This window comes from Nerophis ophidion, linkage group LG08 (assembly GCF_033978795.1).
Source record: "Nerophis ophidion isolate RoL-2023_Sa linkage group LG08, RoL_Noph_v1.0, whole genome shotgun sequence".
NCBI lineage: Eukaryota > Metazoa > Chordata > Actinopteri > Syngnathiformes > Syngnathidae > Nerophis > Nerophis ophidion.
Genome location: NC_084618.1, coordinates 12,318,329 through 12,343,459, shown reverse-complemented (window position 1 = coordinate 12,343,459; position 25,131 = coordinate 12,318,329). Strand labels below are relative to the sequence as shown.

The 25,131-nt window shown below is 37.4% G+C and overlaps 1 protein-coding gene across 1 annotated transcript in view; it reads right to left on the bottom strand.

The window, feature by feature from the left end:
* Positions 1–1,391: 1,391 nt before the first annotated feature.
* The window catches only part of kif19 (kinesin family member 19), a 59,367-nt gene continuing 35,627 nt past the window's right edge, over positions 1,392–25,131 (bottom strand). Inside the window, exons 3-20 of the mRNA XM_061907685.1 lie at positions 20,341–20,451; positions 20,174–20,261; positions 15,977–16,113; positions 9,984–10,109; positions 9,725–9,919; positions 9,510–9,656; positions 9,314–9,436; positions 7,307–7,463; positions 7,053–7,227; positions 6,779–6,977; positions 6,438–6,708; positions 6,243–6,367; positions 5,948–6,111; positions 5,764–5,869; positions 5,484–5,601; positions 5,011–5,417; positions 2,966–3,134; positions 1,392–2,900 (exon numbers count right to left, since the gene is read on the bottom strand). Coding sequence (XP_061763669.1) covers positions 2,791–2,900; positions 2,966–3,134; positions 5,011–5,417; positions 5,484–5,601; positions 5,764–5,869; positions 5,948–6,111; positions 6,243–6,367; positions 6,438–6,708; positions 6,779–6,977; positions 7,053–7,227; positions 7,307–7,463; positions 9,314–9,436; positions 9,510–9,656; positions 9,725–9,919; positions 9,984–10,109; positions 15,977–16,113; positions 20,174–20,261; positions 20,341–20,451 — 2,928 coding nt within the window. The 3' untranslated portion in view covers positions 1,392–2,790. The remainder of the gene's footprint in view (positions 2,901–2,965; positions 3,135–5,010; positions 5,418–5,483; positions 5,602–5,763; positions 5,870–5,947; positions 6,112–6,242; positions 6,368–6,437; positions 6,709–6,778; positions 6,978–7,052; positions 7,228–7,306; positions 7,464–9,313; positions 9,437–9,509; positions 9,657–9,724; positions 9,920–9,983; positions 10,110–15,976; positions 16,114–20,173; positions 20,262–20,340; positions 20,452–25,131) is intronic.

Sequence of the window (25,131 nt, the reverse complement as noted above, 5' to 3'; positions counted from 1 at the left end):
AAACAACAACAAAATTTGTATTGTGTTTGAATTTATTTGAGTACAAAAAAAATACAAAATAAAACATTGAAAGTAGAAATTATTAAAACCATGTCAATGCCAACAACATAAAGGCAACCGTTAAATATAATAATAATAATAATAATAATAATAATAATAATAATAATAATAATAATAATAATCAGACGTTCTCTGGAGAATGGTTATGTGTGGCTATAAACAGTGCTTCTGGGGAGGGGCGGTGAGGTGGATTAACATCTTTTGTCATGTTGGAACGATACGCAAGCCTCCAGCTAGGTGGCGGAATAGTTCATCAACAGGCTCAACCAGGAAATATGACCAAGTACACAATGAGATGTAACTGGGGGGGCGTGAGAAATGCATGCTCTCAAAGAACGTTTGTACGAATGAATAAATAAAATAAATAACATCATGTTCTCAATTGTATTTCAATTTGGTGGGGTGAAAATAAAAATAAAAATCTCCAAGGGGGGGCGTGAGAAAAAAAAGCCTACAAGGGGGAGCATGAGAAATAAATTATGTCCTCGAAGGGAATGTGAGAGAGAAATTATGTCTACAATGGGGTGAGTGAGAAAAAAATTATGAATTGAAAGAGTATGTGAGATTAAAAAAAAAAATCTCAAAGGGGGGCGTGAGAAAAAATGCCTCCAAGGGAGCGTGAGAGAGAATTATGTCTACAATGGGGTGTGTGAGAAAAATAATGATGTCGCAAAAGGACACGTGAGAAAAAAAAAGTCTCCAAGAGGGGCATGACAAAGACAATTATGTCCCCAAAGGGAGCATGAGAGAAAATTACTTCTACAATCGGGTGCGTGAGAAATAAATTATGTCTCAAAGAGGGCATGAAAAAAAAATGTCTCCATTGGGGGCGTGAAAAAGACATTATGTCCTCAAAGGGAGCGTGAGAGAAAATTATGTCAACAATTGGGTGCGTGAGAAAAAATTATGTCTCAAAAGAGTATGTGATATTTAAAAAAGTATGTCTCCAAGGGGGGCGTGAGAAAAAAATGCCTCCAAAGTGGGGCAGGAGGAAGAAATTATGGCCACAAAGGAAGCGTGAGAGAAAATTTGTCTACAATGGGGTGCGTGAGAAAATAATTATGTCTCAAAAGGGTACGTGAGATAAAAAAATGTATGTCTCCAAGGCGGACGTGAGAAAAAATGCCTCCAAATGGGGCATGAGGAAGAAATTATGTCCCCAAAGAGAGCGTGAGAGAAAAGTATTTCTACAATGGGGTGCGTGAGAAAAAATTTGGTCCCCAAGGGGTGCGTGAGGGAGAATTTCGTCTACAATGGGGTTTGTGAGAAAACAATTATGTCCAGAAAGGGCACGTGAGAAAAAAAATAACGTCCTCAAGGAGGGGTGTGAGAAAAAAAAAATTGCGTTTTTCAAGGGGGTGGGGGCGAGAGAAAGAAATTATGTCTCCAAGGGGGGCGTGAAAGAAAATTACATCTACAATGCGGTGCGTGAAAAAAAAACTATGTCTTAAAGGGGCACATAAGAGAAGATGTATGTTCCCAAGTAGGGAGGGCATGAGAAAGAAATGATGTCCTCAAAGAGAGCGTGAGAGAATATCATGTCCAAATTGGGGTGCGTGAGAAATATATTTTGTACCCGGGGGATGCGTGATAAAGAATTACGTTTACAATGGGGTGTGTGAGAAAACAATTATGTCTCAAAGGGGGCGTGACAAATAATGTCTCCCTTTTGGGGGCGTGAGAAAGACATTACAGGAAATGTATGTTCCTAAGGAGGGGTGTGAGAAACAGGAAATGTATGTTCCCAAGGAAGGGTGTGAGAAAAAAATTACGTTTTCAGGGCGGGGGCGAGAGAAAGAAATTAGGTCCACAAGGGGGGCGTGAGAAAAAAATTATGTCCCCAAGGGGAGTGTGAGAAAAAAATTATGTCTACAATTGGCTGTGTGACAAAAATGTATGTTTTGAAGGGGAACGTGAGAGGAAATGTATGTTCCCAAGGAAGGGTGTGAGAAAAAAAAATAGCTTTTCAAGGGGGGGGGGCGAGAGAAAAAAATTATGTCCCTTATGGGGGAGTGAGAGAAAATTATGTCTACAATGAGGTGCGTGAGGAAAAAAATTATGTTTGGAAAGAGCAAGTGAAAAAAAAATGTATCCAATGGGGGTGAGAGAAAAAAGTGATGTCCCCAAGGGGGGGCGTGAGTGACAATTATGTCTACAATGGGGTGCATGAGAAAAAATGATGTCTTGAACGGGCACATAAGAGAAAATGTATGTTCCCATGGATGTGCGTGAGGAAAAAAATTACGTCTTCGGTCGGGGGGGGGGGGGGGGGGGGGTTGGGGGGGGCGAGAGAAAGAAATTCTGTCCCCAAGGGGGGCGTGAGAAAAAATTACATCTACAAAGGGGTGCAAGAGAAAAAAAAATGTTTTGAAGGGGCACATAGGAAAAAAATTATGTTCACATGGATGTGCGTTAGGAAGAAAATTATGTCTTCGGGGGGGGGGCGAGACAAAATAAATTATGTCCCCAAGGGGGGCGTGAGAAAAAATTACATCTACAATGGGGTGCATGAGAAAAAAATGATGTCTTAAAGGGGCACATAAGAGAAAATGTATGTAACCATGGATGTGCGTGAGGAAAAAAATGACGTCTCGGGGGGGGGTGAGAAAAATGTACCCCCCCCCCCAAGGGGAGGATGACATGCTGTAGTCCCAAGACGTGCAAAAGCTTCGCTGCTACTTTTGGTTAGCACTTTGGCATCACCGTGGCTCCACCATCTTGCATGTCTTTTCAATGTCTGCGTGGGCGCTGCCCCCCGTTGGAGGCCACGTGGAGGGGGGGCTGGGGCTGCCGCAGGAGGGGCCCCCGCTTCAGGTTGTTCAGCTGCGGGGTGGGGGCCTCTGAGGGGGGGGGAAACAGGAAGTTGAAGGGTAAAAGATTGGCAAACAGTCTGACTCTGTCTTACCTGCTTGCTGGTTGCTGAGCGGTGCCCGGACCTTGGCAAGGGGCGGGACCCCCCGATAATGGGGGCGGAGCATGGGCACCTGGGGCTGACCGTTGATATGGAGGTGAGGGTCCGACGTGCTGTCCAGGGGTCGGAACCTTGACGCCGGGGTTGTTTTGGACTGGGGCAGCTGCAATTTTTAAGAAGTCACGTTAGAAAACTGGAAAATTACCGCAAAAATTTTGACGGGCGTCCTATCTGTGCTGCTAACGTTATCTTAGCGTAATGCTAATAGTTAGCATACTTGCAAGATCGCAAAAAAGTCTTAAAATGTAGGAATTCCGGGTCTGCGTTGTCAAAATTAGTTGAAATGATAGCTTTAAACGTCGGCGTGCTAACGTTAGCTTGATCACATAAAAAAGTTAGCATACTTCTAAGATGGCGGGAATGATCAAAAGCCGTGATTTTTTTGAGGAGGGTTTTATATGGACATATAAAACGTAAAACAGTAGCATGGTAATGTTAGCATGCCAACATGGGAAAAATTAGCACACTTCTAAGATGGCGCCGAGTATCAAAAGTCATCGTGTTTGAGTTTCAACAGATCAAATGAGCGAAAATGCTAGCATGTTAACGTTCGGATAATAAAATAAGAAAATGTAGCATACTGTTACTCGAAGTATGCTTACCTTTTCTATGAAAGTTAGCACACTGCTAAGATGGCGCCGAGCATCAAAAGCCATCATGTTTTAGATTCAACTGATCAAATGAGCTAAATTGCTAGCATGTTAACGTTAGTATAATAACATGAAAATTTAGCATACTTTTACTCAAGGTATGCTAACCTTTACTATGAATGTTAGCACACTTCTAAGATGGCACCAAGTATCAAAAGCCATTGTGTTTGAGTTTCAACAGATCAAATGAGCTAAAATGCTAGCATGCTAACGTTAGGATAATAACATGAACATTTTGCGTACTTTTACTAGAAGTATGCTAACCCTTTTTTACGAAATTTAGCACACTTTTAAGATGGCGCCGAGTATCAAAAGCCATGATGTTTGAGATTCAACAGATCAAATGAGCTAAAATGCTAGCATGCTAGCGTTAGGATAATAACGTAAGAAAATTTAGCATACTTTTATTAGAAGTATGCTAACCTTTTCAAATGAAAAGTTGGTATACTTCTAAGATGGCGCAAAAAATCAAAAGCCATCATGTTTGCGTTTCAACAGATCAAATGAGCTAAAATGCTAGCATGCGAACGTAAGGATAAAAAAATTTAGCATACTTTTACTAGAAGTATGCTAACCTTTTCTATGAAAGTTAGCACACTTTTAAGATGGCGCCAAGTAGCCAAAGCCATCATGTTTAAGTTCAAACGGATCAAATTAGCTAAAATGCTACCGTTAGGATAATAACATGGGAAAATTTAGCATACTTTTATTAGAAGTATGCTAAACTTTTCAAATGAAAAGTTAGCATACTTTTATGAATGCACCAAGTATCAAAAGCCATCATTTTTGAGATTCAAAAGATCAAATGAGCAAAAATGCTAGCATGCTAACGTTAGGATAATAAAATAAGAAAACGTAGCATACTTTTACTAGAAGAATGCTAACCTTGTCTATGAAAGTTAGCAAAAGTATCAAAAGCCCTCATGTTTACGTTTCAACATATCAAATGAGCTAAAATGCTAGCATGTTAACATTAGGATAATAACATGAAAATGTAGCGTAATTTTAGTAGAAGTATGCTAACCTTTTCTATGAAAGTTAGCACACTTCTAAGATGGCGCCAAGTAGCCAAAGCCATTATCTGGAGAAAACAAATCAAATTAGCTAAAAGTCTAGCAAGCTAAATTTAGCATGACAGCATAAGAACATCTAGCATACTTCTAAGGTGGCACCAAGTATCAAAAGCCATGATTTTTATTTTTGTATGAATTAAAAGGAGCAAAAATGTTAGCATCGGTAAAATTATCGTTTTGGGGTTTGTTTACAGAACACACATTTTTTTGGACTTTCCTGGGCAATACTGGACTTGCTAAGTCATTTAGCACTCACGGCTTGCCCGGAGACCTCGAACGAGCGCGAGCGCCTCTTCCTGCGGCGCGCCTCAAAGTCGGCCTCCCGGGGGGTTTGGTTCTTGCCGCCAGGCTTGTGGGGCCGCATCCACGTCGCCCGCACCCCGGCGCCCTCGCCGGCGCCTTCGCCGGTGCCTTCGCCGGTGCTGCTGGACAGGTTGTCGTCGGACGTGGCGTGCCGGATCTCGGGGCTGGGCTGTCGGCCGCGCCGCAAGGGCAGACCACCAGGGGGCGCCTCGCCAGAGAATAGCCCGCTCTTTCGCTTCGGGGGTTCCATCGGCGAGGGTGCCGGGGGCAACCGCAGGGACTCGGCTTCCCGGGCTTTGGAGCGCCGCCGGGCCGCCTTCACCGAAATGTTGTGGACCCCCCTTAGGATCTGCTGCCTCTCTGAGGTCACACATGGTGGTTATTAGTGATTAGAAGGTTTATTGTTGTTTTTTGAACTGATGTTACCGGTTCGGGAAAGGGGGGCGTCAGGACCCGCCTCGCTGCTTTCAGGCGACGAGTCCAGGTGGCTGCTGACGCTGTGGCTGAGGTGGGTGTAGCTGAGTGAGCTAACTGGTGCCAGCGGCTGCAGATGAACAATTACACAACCAACGTCGTCAAAAATTTTTTTACAATAACATTACTGTAAATGGAAAAACAGTAGCATTCTGGCAACTGGTAAAAACTTTAAAAAAATTGTATTTTTACGTTAACATGGGCAAGTTGGAAAACTAAGCCAGAGGCGCACCTCTCTGTTGCCCTTCCCGTTGATATGGATGGGAGGCGGCGTCATGACCGCGGAGTTCTTCGCGTGTCGGGCCTGAGCGGCGTTCCTAAAAACCCGGTTGTTGTCCCTGATTTCGGGGGGGAAAAGAACAGAAACATTTGCAAGGGTTGCCGTTGTCACGATTCAGTCCACAAGGCGTCCTCACTGGTCAGACTCCGGCAGGATGGGAGGCAGGGTGTGCCGGCGAAGTTTGGCTTGTCCGCGCCGCTCGTCCGCACACGTGTTACGCACGCTCTCCTGGTCCGAGTCCAGATCCTGGATGGCGTCGCGGTTTTGAGCGGGCAGGGCGATCTTGGGGAGAGAGCCCCCCTGGAAAGATCGGTAACGTAATTGTATCTCTTGATCTAAGAATTATGAGCTACTCAAGGCTCTGTTGGAACTGAACAATTTGTATTTGGACAATCGTACAAATAACTGTTGAGGTTTTTGTTTGGCGGTACCTTGATGGTGTGCCTGGTGGTCACCTTGTCCAAAGCCACGGCTCGGTCCAGCTTCCTCTCGTCCAGCTCTCTGGTGTAGATTTCATAGAGCTCCTGTAGTTGGGGCGGGACTAGAAGGCTGTGTTCTGAAGAACAAACAGTCAGTTAGCAGGACAGGACCAATCAAAAGCTCTTCAGCAGAAGATCCGGACCGACCGTTGATGAACTGCCGCTGCTGCTGTATGATCTCGTCGCAGAGATGCCGGTGCATCTCGAAACGCTTCACCACAAAGTTCTTCTGCCGGATTACGTTGTCTTTGAGGAGAGCGTGGGACTCCATCTCCGCGTTCTCGATCTCCAGCTCGTGCACCTTGCACAGGAGGCCCAGTATCTCCCGCTGCTCCTCTGAGCTCACCCTCCGCGGGAGAAGCTCCTCCAAATGGCGGGCCTTGTCTCGCAGCTCCAGGAACTTGCGCTCCAGCTGCGCCTTAAAGGTGGAAGCGAGAAGTCTTCAGATGCATGTCGAGAGTTTTCAAAACCGGTTAATAGATGAAGACCTTCTGCTTGTGGAGCTTCTTCTGCTGAGTCATTAGAGCCACCAGGTTCTCTCTGGCCAACGCCACCTCTTCCGTCACGTTGGAGTCCGGCGGAGAGTCCGGGGAGTCGGAGTCCTTCTCGCTGTCATCTTTACTCGTGCTTTCTTTTCGTTTTTCAGCTCGCCACTTCCTCCTCCGCCGGCTGCGCTCGTGCTCCCAGCTACAGGTAAGACACCACACCAACATTCTAAGTCCTGAAGCATCTTAACAAAAATAAGACGGTTTAAAGACTGACTCTGCGATGGTGAGCAGCTGCTTGGACGTGTCAATCTGGATCTCCATGTTGTTATTCTCCAGGGCCATCAGGTTCCTGCGGATCTCCATCTGCTGGCGGAAAGCGTCCAGGAGCTGCTCCCTCAGCTGGTCCATGTCCGCCCGACTCTGCTTGCACGAGTGGGCCTGGACCTCCGCTTGTGTAGGGAGGCAAACGGGGAACGTTAGAAAGCAAAACCATGATGGCCGTCCGATGAACCGGAGGCGGGGCTTCACCCTGGACGTGGCGGATGTCGGCCCTGTCGGAGCCGTGCCGGCGGGCCGCCTGGTCGGTGATCTTCCTCTTGAGGCGTTCGATCTCGCAGCGAAGGTCCGAGATGATGTTGGTGTACTGAGCGATGTGGTACGACACGTTTATCAGGTTCTTTTTCACCTGGAGAACATCCAAGACCGTGAGCGAGAGGCTTTTGTTGGTTCTTTATTAGAATTAACAGAAATTAATATGCTTAATTCAAACACTAAAGAGAAACGACTAGTATCTATCTATTGAGCACATCGAATTACAATGTTGAAAAATGACCAGCAGAGGTCGCTGTTCACAGGAAGTTCAATCAAGTAATTTTGGGGGAAACATGTTGAATTAATATAAAATGTACATTTTTGTTTTCATAAAAATTAATTAACATATGTTTAAAGTAAAAATATGTATAATTTTTTCTGTCTTTTTAAAAAATATTTATTTTTTTAAATATAATTATTTTAATCCATTTAATTAACATATGTTTAAAGTTAAAAAATATATAATTTGTCTGTCTTTTTTTCAAAATAATTATATTTAAAATTTTTAAAAATTCTAACTTAAAATTTGTATAAAAATGTAATACCTTTTTTGACCAAATTTTTTGACGTATTTAGGTATTTATAAAAATACAAAAATATAATTATCGATTCACTTTTAAAAAGAGGCCACTGCTAAAAAACCATCAGCAGAGGTCGCTATTTGCAGGACGTTCAATAAAGTAATTTAAGGGAAAAACATGTAGAATTAAAAAAAAAAAAAAATTCATAAAAATTAATTAACACGTGTTTAAAGTAAAATTTGTTAATTTTATTTTAATAAAAGAAGGATAATTTTTTGTTTTAAATTTCTCTAATTAAAATTAATTACAACATACGTTTAAAGTATAAAACTATTGACATAAGTTTTGGACATTATTTTTTTAATTAACATCAATTCTAACTTAAGTTTTGAATAAAAATATATTACGTTGAGTTTAAAAATATATAATTGCCATTTTTCAAATTAAAGTAGCTTTTAAAAACAAATATAATACGTTTTTTAACATAATATGTTGACGTATTTAGCTCAAGAAGAAAATATATACTTATTAATGCATTTTTATTTAAAAAAAAACATCACCAGCAGAGGTCGCCGTTAGCAGCAATTTCAATGAATTAATTTAGGAAAGAAAATAAACATAATAATAATAGTAACAATAACAATAATAATAATAAAATATTAATAAGTAATTTAGCAAACAAAAGAAACACGTGTAAAAGGTTTTTGACGTAAAGATGTAATTTACAATGTTTTAAATGAAATCATTAACTAATATGGATAATTGTTTCGTTTTAAATTTCTCCAACACAATTTTTCACATATTGAGGTATTTAAAAAAAAAAAAAAAAAAAAAAAAAAAAAAATATATATATATATATATATATATATATATATATATATATATATATATATATATATATATATATATATATATATACGTACATTCACACATACATTACATTTCTATATATATACACACACGTGCATAAATACATTATATATACATAGATAAATACATACGTACATTATATATATATATATATATATATACACACACACATACATTATATAAATTATATACATACATACACACATACATTATATTTATATATATATATATATACACATATATGTGTATATATATATATATATATATATATATATATATATATTTGTATACATACACACGTACATTTATATATATATGTATATACACACACACATACATAAAATAAATTATATAAATACATACATACATACAAACACACATACATTATATATATATATATATATATATATATATATATATATATATATATATATATATATATATATATATACAGTATATACACACACACATACATTATATAAATTATATACATACATACATACATATATAAATACACATACATATATAAACATATAATTATTTTGAAACTCACCCGCGTGCGAATACTCTTGGCGCGGTCGGCGTACGTCAGCGTGTTGCGGGACTCCTCAAACGCCACGGAGGCGGGGCTTATGTGTGCGATCATGACGGTGCGGCTGTTCCCGCCCAGGGCGTCCTGTCAATCACGGACGCCCGCCATCAACAATCAATGGACTCCGGCGAAACCCCTCCCCTCGCCGATGGGTTACCTTCAGGAGCCTAGTCAGCTTGCTGTCTCGATAGTTGACGTACTTGTTGCCGTTCTTGTCGCTCAGCGCGTTGATGCAGTTCCCCAACGCCAGCAGGGAGCGGTTGATGTGGGCGCCCTCTTTTAACCTCTGACCCCGGTTCTGGGTCTGATCCACGGACGGCCACCGCGTTAGGTAACCGGATGGCCACAACATTAGGTACGGGGTTAACACACCTGCGCTGCTCGCTCCGAGCCGGCCAGGTCGATCATGAAGAGGCGGGCAAAGCGGACTTCCTGCAGGACGTCCCGGCAGCGACTCTGCTGCTTGACCGCCACCTGCAGGACGGCGTGCGAGCGCGACGACGTCTGGTTGGCGGCCGTGGGCTCCTGCATGCGCTGCTTGTTGCCCTTCATCAGCAGCTCCATGATCTGGACCCACATGACCCCCGTTAGCGGCATGGCGTGGCGCGTCCATCAAGAACAATGACATCACCTCCTGAGCGTTGATGGTGGACACCTCGGTGATGCCCGCCACCTGGATCACGCCCTTGGCGTCCTCCCTCAGGTCCAGGAAGCCCGAGGACGGGTTCAGAAGGTCCCGGATCACCTCGTTGTAGATCTACGGAATCATGCAGAAAGTAACAACAACAACATCAAGTTTGGGGTGGCGCTGTCGGCTACACAACAGCTAAGCACACAGTAGCACACGAGCTAGTGATAATAATTGGACAACATCGCAGTGTAAACGGCACATTTGTCAAGATAAACAAGTATCAAACACAGTTGCATCTTAGTTACAAAAAGAAAGTCTCTGAGGCAGAGTCAAAAGTATCCAGTAACAAACGTGTCTGCAACATGACCTTAACTTAATGAATAATCCTGCTGCAATATATAAAATCCCCTGATGAGCAGGGAAACCTGCAAGACAGGCTTGTAGGGATGTTGTAGCCTCTTGTGTTTTTTCCTGACCTAACGTGTATTTCACTCTACCCGGGTATTGAGCACTTTCTAATGGATAAACAACAGAAACCTCGACTGTACGAGTATATATATATATATATATGTACATGTACGTATGTATGTATATATATATATATATATATATATATACATATACATATACACATATGTGTGTATATGTATATATATGTGTGTATATTATATATATATATATATATATATATATATATATACACACACATATATATACATATACACATATATATATACATATATATGTGTGTATATATACGTGTATATGTATATATATATATATATATATATATATATGTATATATATATACACATATATATATACACTATATATGTATATATATACACATATATCTATATATACACACATATGTATACACATATATATATATGTCTATATATACATATATATATATATATATATATATATATATATATATATGTCTATATATATGTATATATAGAAATATATATGTCTATATATACATATATATATATACATACATATATACATATATATATATATATATATATATATAGACATATATATATATATATATACATATAGACATATATATATATGTATGTCTATATATATATATATATATACACATATATATACACTATATATGTATATATATACACGTATATCTATATATACACACATATGTATACACATCAATCAATAAATCAATGTTTACTTATATAGCCCTAAATCACTAGTGTCTCAAAGGGCTGCACAAACCACTACGACATCCTCGGTAGGCCTACAGTGGGACGTCGGTGACAATGATGACTATGGGAACCTTGGAGATATATATATGTCTATATATACATATATATATATATATATATATAGAGAGAGAGAGAGAGAGACATATATATATGTCTATACATACATATATATATAGAGAGAGAGACATATATATATGTCTATATATACATATATATATATATATATATATATATACATATATATATATATATATATATATATATATATATGTCTATATATACATATATATATATATATATATATATATACACACATATATACGTATACACATATATATACATGTATATATGTGTGTATATATATATATATATATATATATACATATATATATATATATATATACATATACACATATATATACACACATATATATACACTATATATGTATATATACAGTATATATATACACTATATATGCATATATATATACACATATAAATCTATATATACACATTATATATATACACATATATGTATATATATATACACACATATATATACACATATATAAATACATACACACACATATATATATATATATATATATACATATACACACATTTATATATATATATATATATATACACTAAATATGTATATATATACTATATATATATATATATATATATATGCATACATACACACATACATACATATATAATATATATATATATATATATATATATATATATATATATATATATATATATATAGCTGCAAAAAAAGCTCCCTGGGCAGAGCAAACAGACGACACGTGGCTGTAGTCGACCTCCACCAGCATCCAACACGACTGTGCAGAGTGAATCCGCTCTAATAACACGCTTTTACAGCCATTTTCCCCCCACTTCCACACCCCCGCGGCGCGCCAATAAAGCGGCGAGCTTTTCAAATAACGATGTCAATCAGGAGCAGCATAACGAGAGCGTTTGCGGCGCGAGGAATTCAATGTCAAGGCAGAGTCGCTCGGTGGGAATCTTTTGTGTCGGGGAAATGTTCTCATGAAGGCACTCCCACTCTTTTATGGCTCCATAAACTCTCTCCATCTCTCATGATGATGATGATGACACACTTTCTTCACTCTGCACACTTTCTGTGCTTTTTAAACGCCTGACCTCAAACTACTTTTTCACGTTGGCTACCCATAATGCACCCTGACTCTCCAATATATGTCAACACAAACAGTGCATGCTTTTATTTTGTAGTGTGGAACCCTAAGAAAGACTTTTGAATTATTTTGTATTTTTGTTTTTAGTTTGTCCGAGGTGGATTGTTGTCGTCAGGAAGTAGTCTTTGCCATTAGGTTGAATGTGCCAGTCTAGAAAGTGTTCATACTGTAAGTATTGCACAAAACCAGTGAAGTTGGCATGTTGTGTAAATAAATAAATAAGTAAATGGGTTGTACTTGTATAGCGCTTTTCTACTTTCAAGGTACTCAAAGCGCTTTGACACTACTTCCACATTTACCCATTCACACACACATTCACACACTGATGGAGGGAGCTGCCATGCAAGGCGCCAATCAGCACCCATCAGGAGCAAGGGTGAAGTGTCTTGCTCAGGACACAACGGGCGTATATATATATATATATATATATATATATATATATATATATATATATATATATATATATACATATATATTGAAGAGTTAAAAGTAAAATAAATAAATGAGTTATTTTTAACACTTTTTTAGTGGGACCTTTAAAAACCAAACCAAAAAAAAACTAAACAAAAGAAATAGTATAATTTCTCAAAAAATAATAATGTATTAAAATCAATGTTGTTATGAATGATTGACATATTTAAAACTCCAAATACTTCACATCAAATACTACACTTTGACATTTTTTCGGGGGAAAAAATTGAATTTTTTGTGCTTTTGCCATAAAAAAAGTATATATAATTGAAATTATATATATAATTGATTAATAGATCTGAAGTCAATTTGGAGTTTTAAATGTTAAGAGTAAAATTAATAATAATAATAATAATAATAATAATACGAATAATACATAAGTTATGTTTAACACTTTTTCAGTAGGACTTTTAAAAAACAAAAAAAACAAAAACAAAACAAAAAATTAAATTTCTCAAAAAAATAAAGTGTATTATAATCAATATAATTATTAATTATTGACATATTTAAAACTACAGATACTTCACATCAAATATTACACTTTAACATGTTTTTTGGGGGGGGGAAATATAGCATTTTTTGTGTTTTGCCCCCCCAAAAAAATATATATATATTTTCTTTGCCGAAAAGGCGTAACACAAATTAAAAAAAAACCTTTAAAAAAAACAACAACAACAAAAACTATAATTTCTCAAAAAATAATAATGGATTAAAATCAATGTTATTATGAATTGTTGACATATTTAAGACACTTTGTAATATTTCCCAAAAAGACATAAACACACACACATACACAGAGAGAAAGAGGTCTTCCCTACATGATACATAAATGGTAAATAAGAAGAGAATGCAATGATTTGCAAATCCTTTTCAATTTATATTCAATTGACGAGGCTGTATCCATCCATCTTGGATGAGCTCGGGCCCAGCGGAAGCTGGTGGCGTTACCGGGTGTTGTTGATAAATGGCTTTAGGCTTTGCATTGTAGAGTTTTAAAGTTAAAATTCCCGGGGGGTATAGCTTGGTTGGTAGAGCAGCCGTGCCAGCAACTTGAGGGATGCAGGTTCGATCCCCGCTTCCGCCATCTTAGTAACTGCCGTTGTGTCCTTGGGCAAGGCACTTTACCCACCTGCTCCCAGTGCCACCCCACACTGGTTTAATTGTAACTTAGATATTGGGTTTCACTACGTAAAGCGCTTTGAGTCACTTGAGGAAAAAGCGCTATATAAATCTAATTCACTTCACTAATTCACTAAAATTAAAGTACCAATGACTGCATATGTTCACACTGAGAAACTTAGGTTTTATTGCAAATAATCATTCACTTTGAATTTAATTGCAGCAACACATTGCAACAAAGTTGTCACAGAGGCATTTTTACCACTGTGTTACATGGCCTTTCCTTTTAACTACACTCAGTAAAGGTTTGGGAACTGAGGAGACACATTTTTGAAGCTTTCCAGGTGGAATTCTTTCCCATTCTTGCTTGTGTCGTTCAACAGTCCGGGGTCTCTGTTCTGGTATTTTATGCTTCATATTGCACCACACATGTTCAATGGGAGACAGGTCTGGACTACAGGTAGGCCAGTATAGTACCTGCACTCTTTTACTACGAAGCCACGCTGTTTTAACACATTGCTTGCTGTCGTCTTGCTGAAATAAGCAGGGGCGTCCATGCTATCGTTGCTTGGATGGCAACATATGTTGCTCCAAAACCTGTATGTACCTTTCAGCATTAATGGTGCCTTCACAGATGTGTAAGTTACCCATGCCTTGGGCACTAATGCACCCCCATACCATCACAGATGCTAGCTTTTAAACTTTGTGCCTAGAAGCATTTAAGTCTCACCTTAAAACTCATTTGTATACTCTAGCCTTTAAATAGACTCCCTTTTTAGACCAGTTGATCTGCCGTTTCTTTTCTTTTTCTTCTATGTCCCACTTTCCCTTGTGGAGGGGGTCCGGTCCGATCCGGTGGCCATGTACTGCTTGCCTGTGTATCGGCTGGGGACATCTCTGCGCTGCTGATCCGCCTCCGCTTGGGATGGTTTCCTGCTGGCTCCGCTGTGAACGGGACTCTCGCTGCTGTGTTGGATCCGCTTTGGACTGGACTCTCGCGACTGTGTTGGATCCATTATGGATTGAACTTTCACAGTATCATGTTAGACCCGCTCGACATCCATTGCTTCCCTCCTCTCCAAGGCTCTCATAGTCATCATTGTCACCGACGTCCCACTGGGTGTGAGTTTTCCTTGCCCTTATGTGGGCCTACCGAGGATGTCGTAGTGGTTTGTGCAGCCCTTTGAGACACTAGTGATTTAGGGCTATATAAGTAAACATTGATTGATTGATTGATAGAACTGTCCGGATGGTTATTTTCCTCTTTGTTCCGGAGGACATGACGTCCACAGTTTCCAAAAACAATTTGAAATGTGGACTCGTCAGACCAAAGAACACTTTTCCACTTTGCATCAAGCCCATGGAAGTTTCTGGGTGTTGTTGATAAATGGCTGCGGTTATTGCATAGTAGAGTTTTAACTTGCACGTACAGATGTAGAGACCAACTGTAGTTGCTGACAGTGGTTTTCTGAAGTGTCTTTAAGCCTATGTGGTGATATCCTTTACACACGGATGTCGCTTTTTGCTGCAGTACCGCCTGAGGGATCCAGATTCTCTGAACCTTTTGATGATATTACAGACCGTGGATGGTGAAATCCCTAAATTCCTTGCAATAGCTGGTTGAGAAAATGTTGTACAATTTCCCAGTCAGCCCATTCACCTGTGGGACGTTCCAAATAAGTGTTTGATGAGCATTCCTCAACTTTCTCAGTCTTTTTTGCCACTTGTGCCAGCTTTTTTGGAAACATGTTGCACGCCTCATATTCCAAATGAGCTAATGTTTGCAAAAAATAACAAAGTTTACCAGTTTGAACGTTAAATATCTTGTCTTTGCAGTCTATTCAATTGAATATCGGTTGAAAAGCATTTGCAAATCTTTGTATTCTGTTAGGCGGAGGTCATTAGTCAGAAAAAGAAAAATGGATAAGAAGAGAGTAGGGACCTCCAGGTAGGACATGGACACACTGTACATCATGTCATCGCTGGTCTCCTCGATGGCTCTGAAGAGTTCGTTCAAGGTGCGGACGTAGATGCCGGGCTCCTTGTCGGTCCCCAGCATCGTGTACGTCTTCCCACAACCTGCAAACAACACGGTATCTATTCATCGGTATCTATTCATCAGTATCTATTCATCAGTATCTATTCATCGGTATCCATCCATCAGTATCTATCCATCGGTATCTATCCATCGGTATCTATCCATCGGTATCCATCCATCAGTACCTATTCATCGGTATCCATCCATCAGTATCTATCCATCGGTATGTATCAGTATCTATACATCAGTATTTATCAGTATCTATCCATCAGTATCTATCTATCAGTATCTATGCATCAGTATCTATCCATTGGTATCCATCTATCAGTATCTATCCATCAGTATCTATGCATCAGTATCTATTCATCGGTATCCATCCATCAGTATCTATGTATCAGTATCCATCCATCAGTATCCATCTATCAGTATCTATACATCAATATCTATACATCAGTATCCATCCATCAGTATCTATTCATTGGTATCCATCTATCAGTAGTATCTATCCATCGGTATCTATCCATCAGTATCTATTCATCAGTATCCATCCATCGGTATCCATCTATCATTATCTATCCATCAGTATCCATGTATCAGTACCTATCCATCGGTATCTATCCATCAGTATCTATCAGTATCTTTACAACTGTATCTATCAGTTTCTATCCATCAGTATCCATATATCAGTATCTATCCATCTGTATTTATCCATCAGTATCTATCCATCAGTATCTATCAGTATCAATCTATCAGTATCCATCCATCAGTATCCATCCATCAGTATCTATCTATAAGTATCTATCCATCAGAATCTATCAGTATCTATACATCAATATCTATACATCAGTATCCATCCATCAGTATCTATTCATTGGTATCCATCTATCAGTAGTATCTATCCATCGGTATCTATCCATCAGTATCTATTCATCAGTATCCATCCATCGGTATCCATCTATCATTATCTATCCATCAGTATCCATGTATCAGTACCTATCCATCGGTATCTATCCATCGGTATCTATCAGTATCTTTACAACTGTATCTATCAGTTTCTATCCATCAGTATCCATACATCAGTATCCATCCATCAGTATTTATCCATCAGTATCTATCCATCAGTATCTATCAGTATCAATCTATCAGTATCCATCCATCAGTATCCATCCATCAGTATCTATCTATAAGTATCTATCCATCAGAATCTATCAGTATCTATACATCAATATCTATACATCAGTATCCATCCATCAGTATCTATTCATTGGTATCCATCTATCAGTAGTATCTATCCATCGGTATCTATCCATCAGTATCTATTCATCAGTATCTATCCATCAGTATCCATCTATCATTATCTATCCATCAGTATTCATGTATCAGTATCCATCCATCGGTATCTATCCATCGGTATCTATCAGTATCTTTACAACAGTATCTATCAGTTTCTATCCATCAGTATCCATACATCAGTATCTATCCATCAGTATCTATCCATCAGTATCTATCAGTATCAATCTATCAGTATCCATCCATCAGTATCTATCCATCGGTATCTATCCATCAGTATCCATCAATAAGTATCTATCCGTCAAAATCTATCAGTATCTATCCATCAGTATCCATCCATCGGTATCCATCCATCGGTATCTATCCATCAGTATCTATCCATCAATATCTATCTATCGGTCAGTATCTATCCATCGGTATCTATCTATCGGTATCTATCCATCGGTATCTACACATCAGTATCTATCTATCAGTATCCATCCATCAGTATCTATCAGTATCTATCCATCAGTATCCATCATCGGTTTTTATCCATTAGTATCTATCCATCAGTATCTATCAGTATATCTATCCATCAGTATCCATCCATCAGTATCTATCCATCAGTATCTATCATTATCTATCTATACATCAGTATCTATCTCTTGGTATCTGTCCATCAGTATCTATCAGTATATCTATCTATCAGTATCCATCCGTCAGTATCTATACATCGGTATCACATCCATCAGTATCTATCAGTATCTATATGTCAGTATCCATCTATTGGTATCTGTCCATCAGTATCTATCAGTAATATCTATCCATCAATATCTATCCATCAGAATCTATCAGTATATCTATCCATCAGTATCTATACATCAGTATCTATCTATTGGTATCCATCCATCACTATCTATCAGTATCTATTGATCAGTATCTATACATCAGTGTTTATCTATCTATCTATCAGTATCTATCCATCAGTGTCTATACATCAGTATCTATCCATCGCATCTATCCACCGGTATCTACCTATCATTATCTATCCATCGGTCTTTATCCATCAGTATCGGACAATTTCCGTGAAAATGTATGAAAACTGCGAATTGTGTCGAGTCGGAACAAGCGGGGGCACGCATGCTAATTGCTAATCCAGCCGCTAAACTAGCTTAATTCTCTACTTGCAACACGCATTCATCCATCCACTTAATTCTCTACTCACTCCAAATGTTCATCCATCCATCCATCCACTTCATTCTCTACTTGCAACACGCATTCATCCATTCACTTAATTCTCTACTGGCAACACGCATTCATCCATCCACTTAATTCTCTACTTGCAACACGCATTCATCCATTCACTTAATTCTCTACTGGCAACACGCATTCATCCATCCACTTAATTCTCTACTGGCAACACGCATTCATCCATCCACTTAATTCTCTACTCGCAACACGCATTCATCCATTCACTTAATTCTCTACTGGCAACACGCATTCATCCATCCACTTAATTCTCTACTTGCAACACGCATTCATCCATTCACTTAATTCTCTACTCGCAACACGCATTCATCCATCCACTTAATTCTCTACTCACTCCAAATGTTCATTCATCCATCCATCCACTTAATTCTCTACTTGCAACACGCATTCATCCATTCACTTAATTCTCTACTGGCAACACGCATTCATCCATCCACTTAATTCTCTACTTGCAACACGCATTCATCCATTCACTTAATTCTCTACTGGCAACACGCATTCATCCATCCACTTAATTCTCTACTTGCAACACGCATTCATCCATTCACTTAATTCTCTACTTGCAACACGCATTCATCCATTCACTTAATTCTCTACTGGCAACACGCATTCATCCATTCACTTAATTCTCTACTGGCAACACGCATTCATCCATCCACTTAATTCTCTACTCGCAACACGCATTCATCCATCCATCCATCCACTTAATTCTCTACTTGCAACACGCATTCAGCCGTCCATCCATCCACTTAATTCTCTACTTGCAACACGCATTCATCCATCCATCCATCCACTTAATTCTCTACTTGCAACACGCATTCATCCATCCATCCATCCATCCATCCATCCATCCATCCATCCACTTAATTCTCTACTGGCACCACGCATTCATCCATCCATCCACTTAATTCTCTACTTGCAACACGCATCCATCCATCCATCCATCCACTTAATTCTCTACTGGCAACACGCATTCATCCATCCATCCATCCACTTAATTCTCTACTTGCAACACGCATTCAGCCATCCATCCATCCATCCATCCATCCACTTAATTATCTACTGGCACCACGCATTCATCCATCCATCCACTTAATTCTCTACTTGCAACACGCATCCATCCATCCATCCACTTAATTCTCTACTCGCAACACGCATTCATCCATCCACTTAATTCTCTACTTGCAACACGCATTCATCCATCCACTTAATTCTCTACTCGCAACACGCATTCATCCATCCATTCATCCACTTAATTCTCTACTTGCAACACGCATCCATCCATCCATCCATCCATCCATCCATTCATCCACTTAATTCTCTACTGGCAACACGCATTCATCCATTCATCCACTTAATTCTCTACTTGCAACACGCATCCATCCATCCATCCACTTAATTCTCTACTGGCAACATGCATTCATCCATTCATCCATCCACTTAATTGGTTGATGTGTTTGAGTACAGTGGTGTATTTTACAGTAAAAAGTAATGCTGTACATACAGTGTGCATCCATCCTATATGTGAACACAAGAACAACTGTGGTGACTTCAAGGACTAACCCGTTGGTCCGTAGGCGAAGACGGTGGCGTTGTAGCCTGATATGAGGCCCTCGATCAGGCCCTTGGTGGTGGCTCGATACACTTCCTCCTGCACAGCAAACATCGCATTTCAACATTTTAATCCTAGGGCTTAAAAAAGACTAAAAGTTGAGGTGTTGTAGACGCACCTGACTGGCCAGGTAGTCGAAGGCCACGTCGAACACGTACGTCTTCTCCCTGGAGCGGTTGGCCCGCAGGACGTCGTCCGGGTCCTCCATGGGGTCCATCAGGACCACCATCTGCAAAACCCAGGAGATGCAATATTTGTTTATGCTCGTAGTTCATCAAATGCTAACAATCATACACTCTGAAAACAAAATGTCGTAGATTTTATAGAAATTTTACAAAACACTTGGCAGCTCAATCGCCAGAATTTAAAAGTAAAGTCAAGGGTAGTTTTTATTGTGAAAAATGGTAGCACTGTTAGTTTTTAAGTAAAATTTAGGGTAATTTTTAATGGTCAAATTGGTAGCACTGTTAGTTTTTAGGTCAAATTCAGGGTAATTTTTAATGGGAAAAATGGTAGCAGTTTTAGATTTTAAGTAAAATTTAGGGTAATTTTTAATGGTCAAAATGGTAGCACTGTTAGTTTTTAGGTAAAATTTAAGGTATTTTTTAATGGTAAAAATGGTAGCACTTTTTGTTTTTAAGTGTAATTTTGGGTCTTTTTTAATGGAAAAAATGGTAGCACTGTTAGTTTCTAGGTCAAATTTAATTTTTGGTAAAAATGGTAGCACTGTTAGTTTTTAAGTAAAATTTTGGATCGTTTTTATTGGTAAAAATGGTAGCACTTTTAGTTTTTAAGTAAAATTGTGGGTCATTTTTAATGGAAAAAATGGTAGCACTGTTAGTTTTTAAGTAAAATTTTGGGTCATTTTTATGGGAAAAATGGTAGAACTTGTAGTTTTTAAGTAAAATTTAGGGTGATTTTAATGGGAAAAATGGTAGCACTGTTAGTTTTTAGGTAAAATTAAAGGTATTTTTTTAACGGTAAAATTGGTAGCACTGTTAGTTTTTAAGTAACATTTTGGGTCATTTTTATGGGAAAAATTGTAGAACTTGTAGTTTTTAAGTAAAATTTAGGGTGATTTTAATGGGAAAAATGGTAGCACTGTCAGTTTTTAGGTAAAATTTAAGGTATTTTTTTTCAATGGTAAAAATGGTAGAACTTGTAGTTTTTAAGTAAAATTTAGGGTGATTTTAATGGGAAAAATGCTAGCACTGTTAGTTTTTAGGTAAAATTTAAGGTATTTTTTTTCAATGGTAAAAATGGTAGCACTGTTAGTTTTTAAGTAAAATTTTGGGTAGTTTTTAATGGGAAAAATGGTAGCACTTGTGTTTTTAAGTAAAATTTAGGGTCATTTTAAATGGGAAAAATTGTAGCAATGTTGGTTTTTAAGTCAAATTTAGGGTAATTTTTAATGGGGAAAATGGTAGCACTGTTAGTTTTTAGGTAAAATTTCAGGACATATTTAATGGTAAAAATGGTAGCACTGTTAGTTTTTAAGTGAAATTTTGGGTCATTTTTAATGGGAAAAATGGTAGCACTTATGTTTTTAAGTAAGATTTAGGGTCATTTATGTTAGGAAAAATGGTAGCAATGTTAGTTTTTAAGTAAAATTTAGGGTAATTTATATTAGGAAAAATGGTAGCAATGTTAGTTTTTAAGTAAAATTTTGGGTCATTTTTAATGGGAAAAATGGTAGCAGAGTTAGTTTGTAAGTACAATTTTGGGTGATTTTTATGGGAAAAATGGTAGCACTTTTAGTTTTTAGGTAAAATTTAAGGTATTTTCTTAATGGTAAATATGCTAGCACTATTAGTTTTTCGGAAAAATTTCAGGACATATTTAATGGTAAAAATGGTGGCACTGTTAGTTTTTAAGTAACATTTAGGGTCATTTTTAAATGGGAAAAATAGTAGCACTGTTAGTTTTTAAGTAAAATTTGGGGTAATTTAAATGGGAACAATGGAAGCACTGTTAGTTTTTAAGTAAAATTTTGGATCGCTTTTAATGGTAAAAATGGTAGCACTGTTAGTTTTTAAGTAAAATTTGGGGTCATATTTCATGGTAAAAATGTTAGCACTGTTAGTTTTTAGGTAAAATTCAAGGTATTTTTTTAATGGTAAAAATGGTAGCACTTTTAGTTTTTAAGTAAAATTTAGGGTAATTTTTAATGGAAAAAATGGTAGAACTTAGTTTTTAGGTAACATTTAAAGTATTTTTTAATGTAAAAATGGTAGCACTTTTAGTTTTTAGGTAAAATTTAGGGTACTTTAATGGGAAAAATGGTAGCACAGTTAGTTTTTAGGTAAAATTTAAGTTTTTTTTTTAATGGTAAAAATGGTAGCACTTTTAGTTTTTAAGTAAAATTTAGGGTAATTTTTAATGGAAAAAATGGTAGAACTTAGTTTTTAGGTAACATTTAAAGTATTTTTTAATGTAAAAATGGTAGCACTTTTAGTTTTTAGGTAAAATTTAGGGTACTTTAATGGGAAAAATGGTAGCACAGTTAGTTTTTAGGTAAAATTTAAGTTTTTTTTTTTAATGGTAAAAATGGTAGCACTGTCTGTTTTTAGGTACAATTTAAGGTATTTTTTAATGGTAAAAATGGTAGAACTTTTAGTTTTTAGGTAAAATTTAGGGTAATTTTTAATGGGAAAAATGGTAGCACTGTTAGTTTTTAAGTAAAATTTCAGGTATTTTTTAATGGTAAAAATGGTAGCACTTTTTGTTTTTAAGCAAAATTTAGGGTAATTTTTAATGGGGAAAATGGTAGCACTGTTAGTTTTTAGGTAAAATTTTCAGTCATTTTTAATGGGAAAAATGGTAGCACTTGTAGTTTTTAAGTACAATTTAGGGTCATTTTTAATGGGAAAAATGGTAGCAATGTTAGTTTTTAAGTAAAATTTGTGGACATTTTTAATGGTAAAAATGGTAGCACTGGTAGTTTTTAAGTAAAATTTTTGGGTCATTTTTAATTCTGGCAAGTGAGCTGCCAGGTTTTTGTTTTTTTTCAAGCGTAAAATCTACCATCATCTTTACAGTGCATTACTGTAAATTGTAAAAAAACGGTACCGGTATTATTTTTACATAAAAATTCTGGCAACTGAGCTTCCAGTTTTAGTTGGGTTTCTATTTGCGAAAAATCTATTAATTATACTTTATCGGCGCGTTACTGTCAGTTGAATACAGTACCATTTTTTCCTTTAACGGTAAAAATCTGGAAATCGAGTCACCATTTTTTCACAGTAAAATAGACAGTGATAGAAAAACCCTACCACTGTTACTTCTACAGTAAAACCGTGGCAATTTCTAACCGTAAAATTAACCCTCATTTTTCAAGGTGTATTACTGTAAATTGACAAATTTTATCAATGTTATTCTTACAGTAAAATTCTGGCGACTGAGCTGCCAGGGTTTTCTTGTTTTTCACGTAAAATCTACAGTTGTTTTTACAGTGCATTACTGTAAAGTGTAAAACTGTACCAGTATGATTTTTACAGAAAAATTCTGGCAACTGAGCTCTCAGTTTTATTTATTTTTTAACGTAAATCTACAGTTGGTTTTTACAGTGCATTACTGTAAATTGTAAATCTGTACCAATATTATTTTTACAGAAAAATTCTGGCCACCGAGCTTCCAGTTATAATTTTTTTTTTAAACGTAGAATATACAGTTGTTTTTTACAGTGCATTACTGTAAAACTGTACTGTGGAGGGAGATATGGCTAGCACTTCCTGCAGGAGCAAAGGTCACCGCCTCTGTCCATGGTGCTAAGGACAGAGCACGATCAGGCGGCGGGCAAACTGTACCAACATTATTTTTACTATAAAATTCTGGCAACTGAGCTTCCAGTTTTAGTTGTTTTTTAACGTAAAATCTGCAGTTGATTTTTACAGTGCATTACTGTAAATTGTATAACTGTACCAATAATATTTTTACAGTAAAATTCTGTCAACTGAGCTTCCAGTTGTATTTTTTTTCACGTAAAATCTACATTTGGTTTTTACAGTGCATTACTGTAAATTGTAAAACTGTACCAATATTATTTTTGCAGAAAAATTCTGGCAACCGAGCTTCCAGTTATAATTTTTTTTTTAAATGTAAAATATACAGTTGTTTTTTACAGTGCATTACTGTAAAACTGTACTGTGGAGGGAGATATGGCTAGCACTAAATGCAGGAGCAAAGGTCACCACCTCTGTCCATGGTGCTAAGGACAGAGCACGATCAGACGGCGGGCAAACTGTACCAACATTATTTTTACTATAAAATTCTGGCAACTGAGCTTCCAGTTTTAGTTGTTTTTTAACGTAAAATCTGCAGTTGATTTTTACAGTGCATTACTGTAAATTGTATAACTGTACCAATAATATTTTTACAGTAAAATTCTGGCAACTGAGCTTCCAGTTTTATTGTTTTAACGTAAAATCTACAGTTGGTTTTTACAGTGCATTACTGTAAATTGTAAAACTGTACCAATATTATTTTTGCAGAAAAATTCTGGCCACCGAGCTTCCAGTTATAGTTTTTTTTTTAAACGTAAAATATACAGTTGTTTTTTTACAGTGCATTACTGTAAAACTGTACTGTGGAGAGAGATATGGCTAGCACTAAATGCAGGAGCAAAGGTCACCGCCTCTGTCCATGGTGCTGACGGCGAGACACAGCTGGCAGGTGATTCGATTTTTATCAGGTGGTGTGTATTAATCTAATCATCTGTTGTCTTTAACAGTAAGCGGCCGGGAACAGGAGTTGCAGAGAGGATACGGACGTGACTGAAAAGTCTGTGGGAAATTTTTTTTGATAAAAATATATGTACATTAAAACATTTTTTTAAAAACTGCAGGCTTGGCTCATGTGCCGTATTTACAGTGGAACATCTACCAATGTTATTTTTACAAAAAATTTTTGG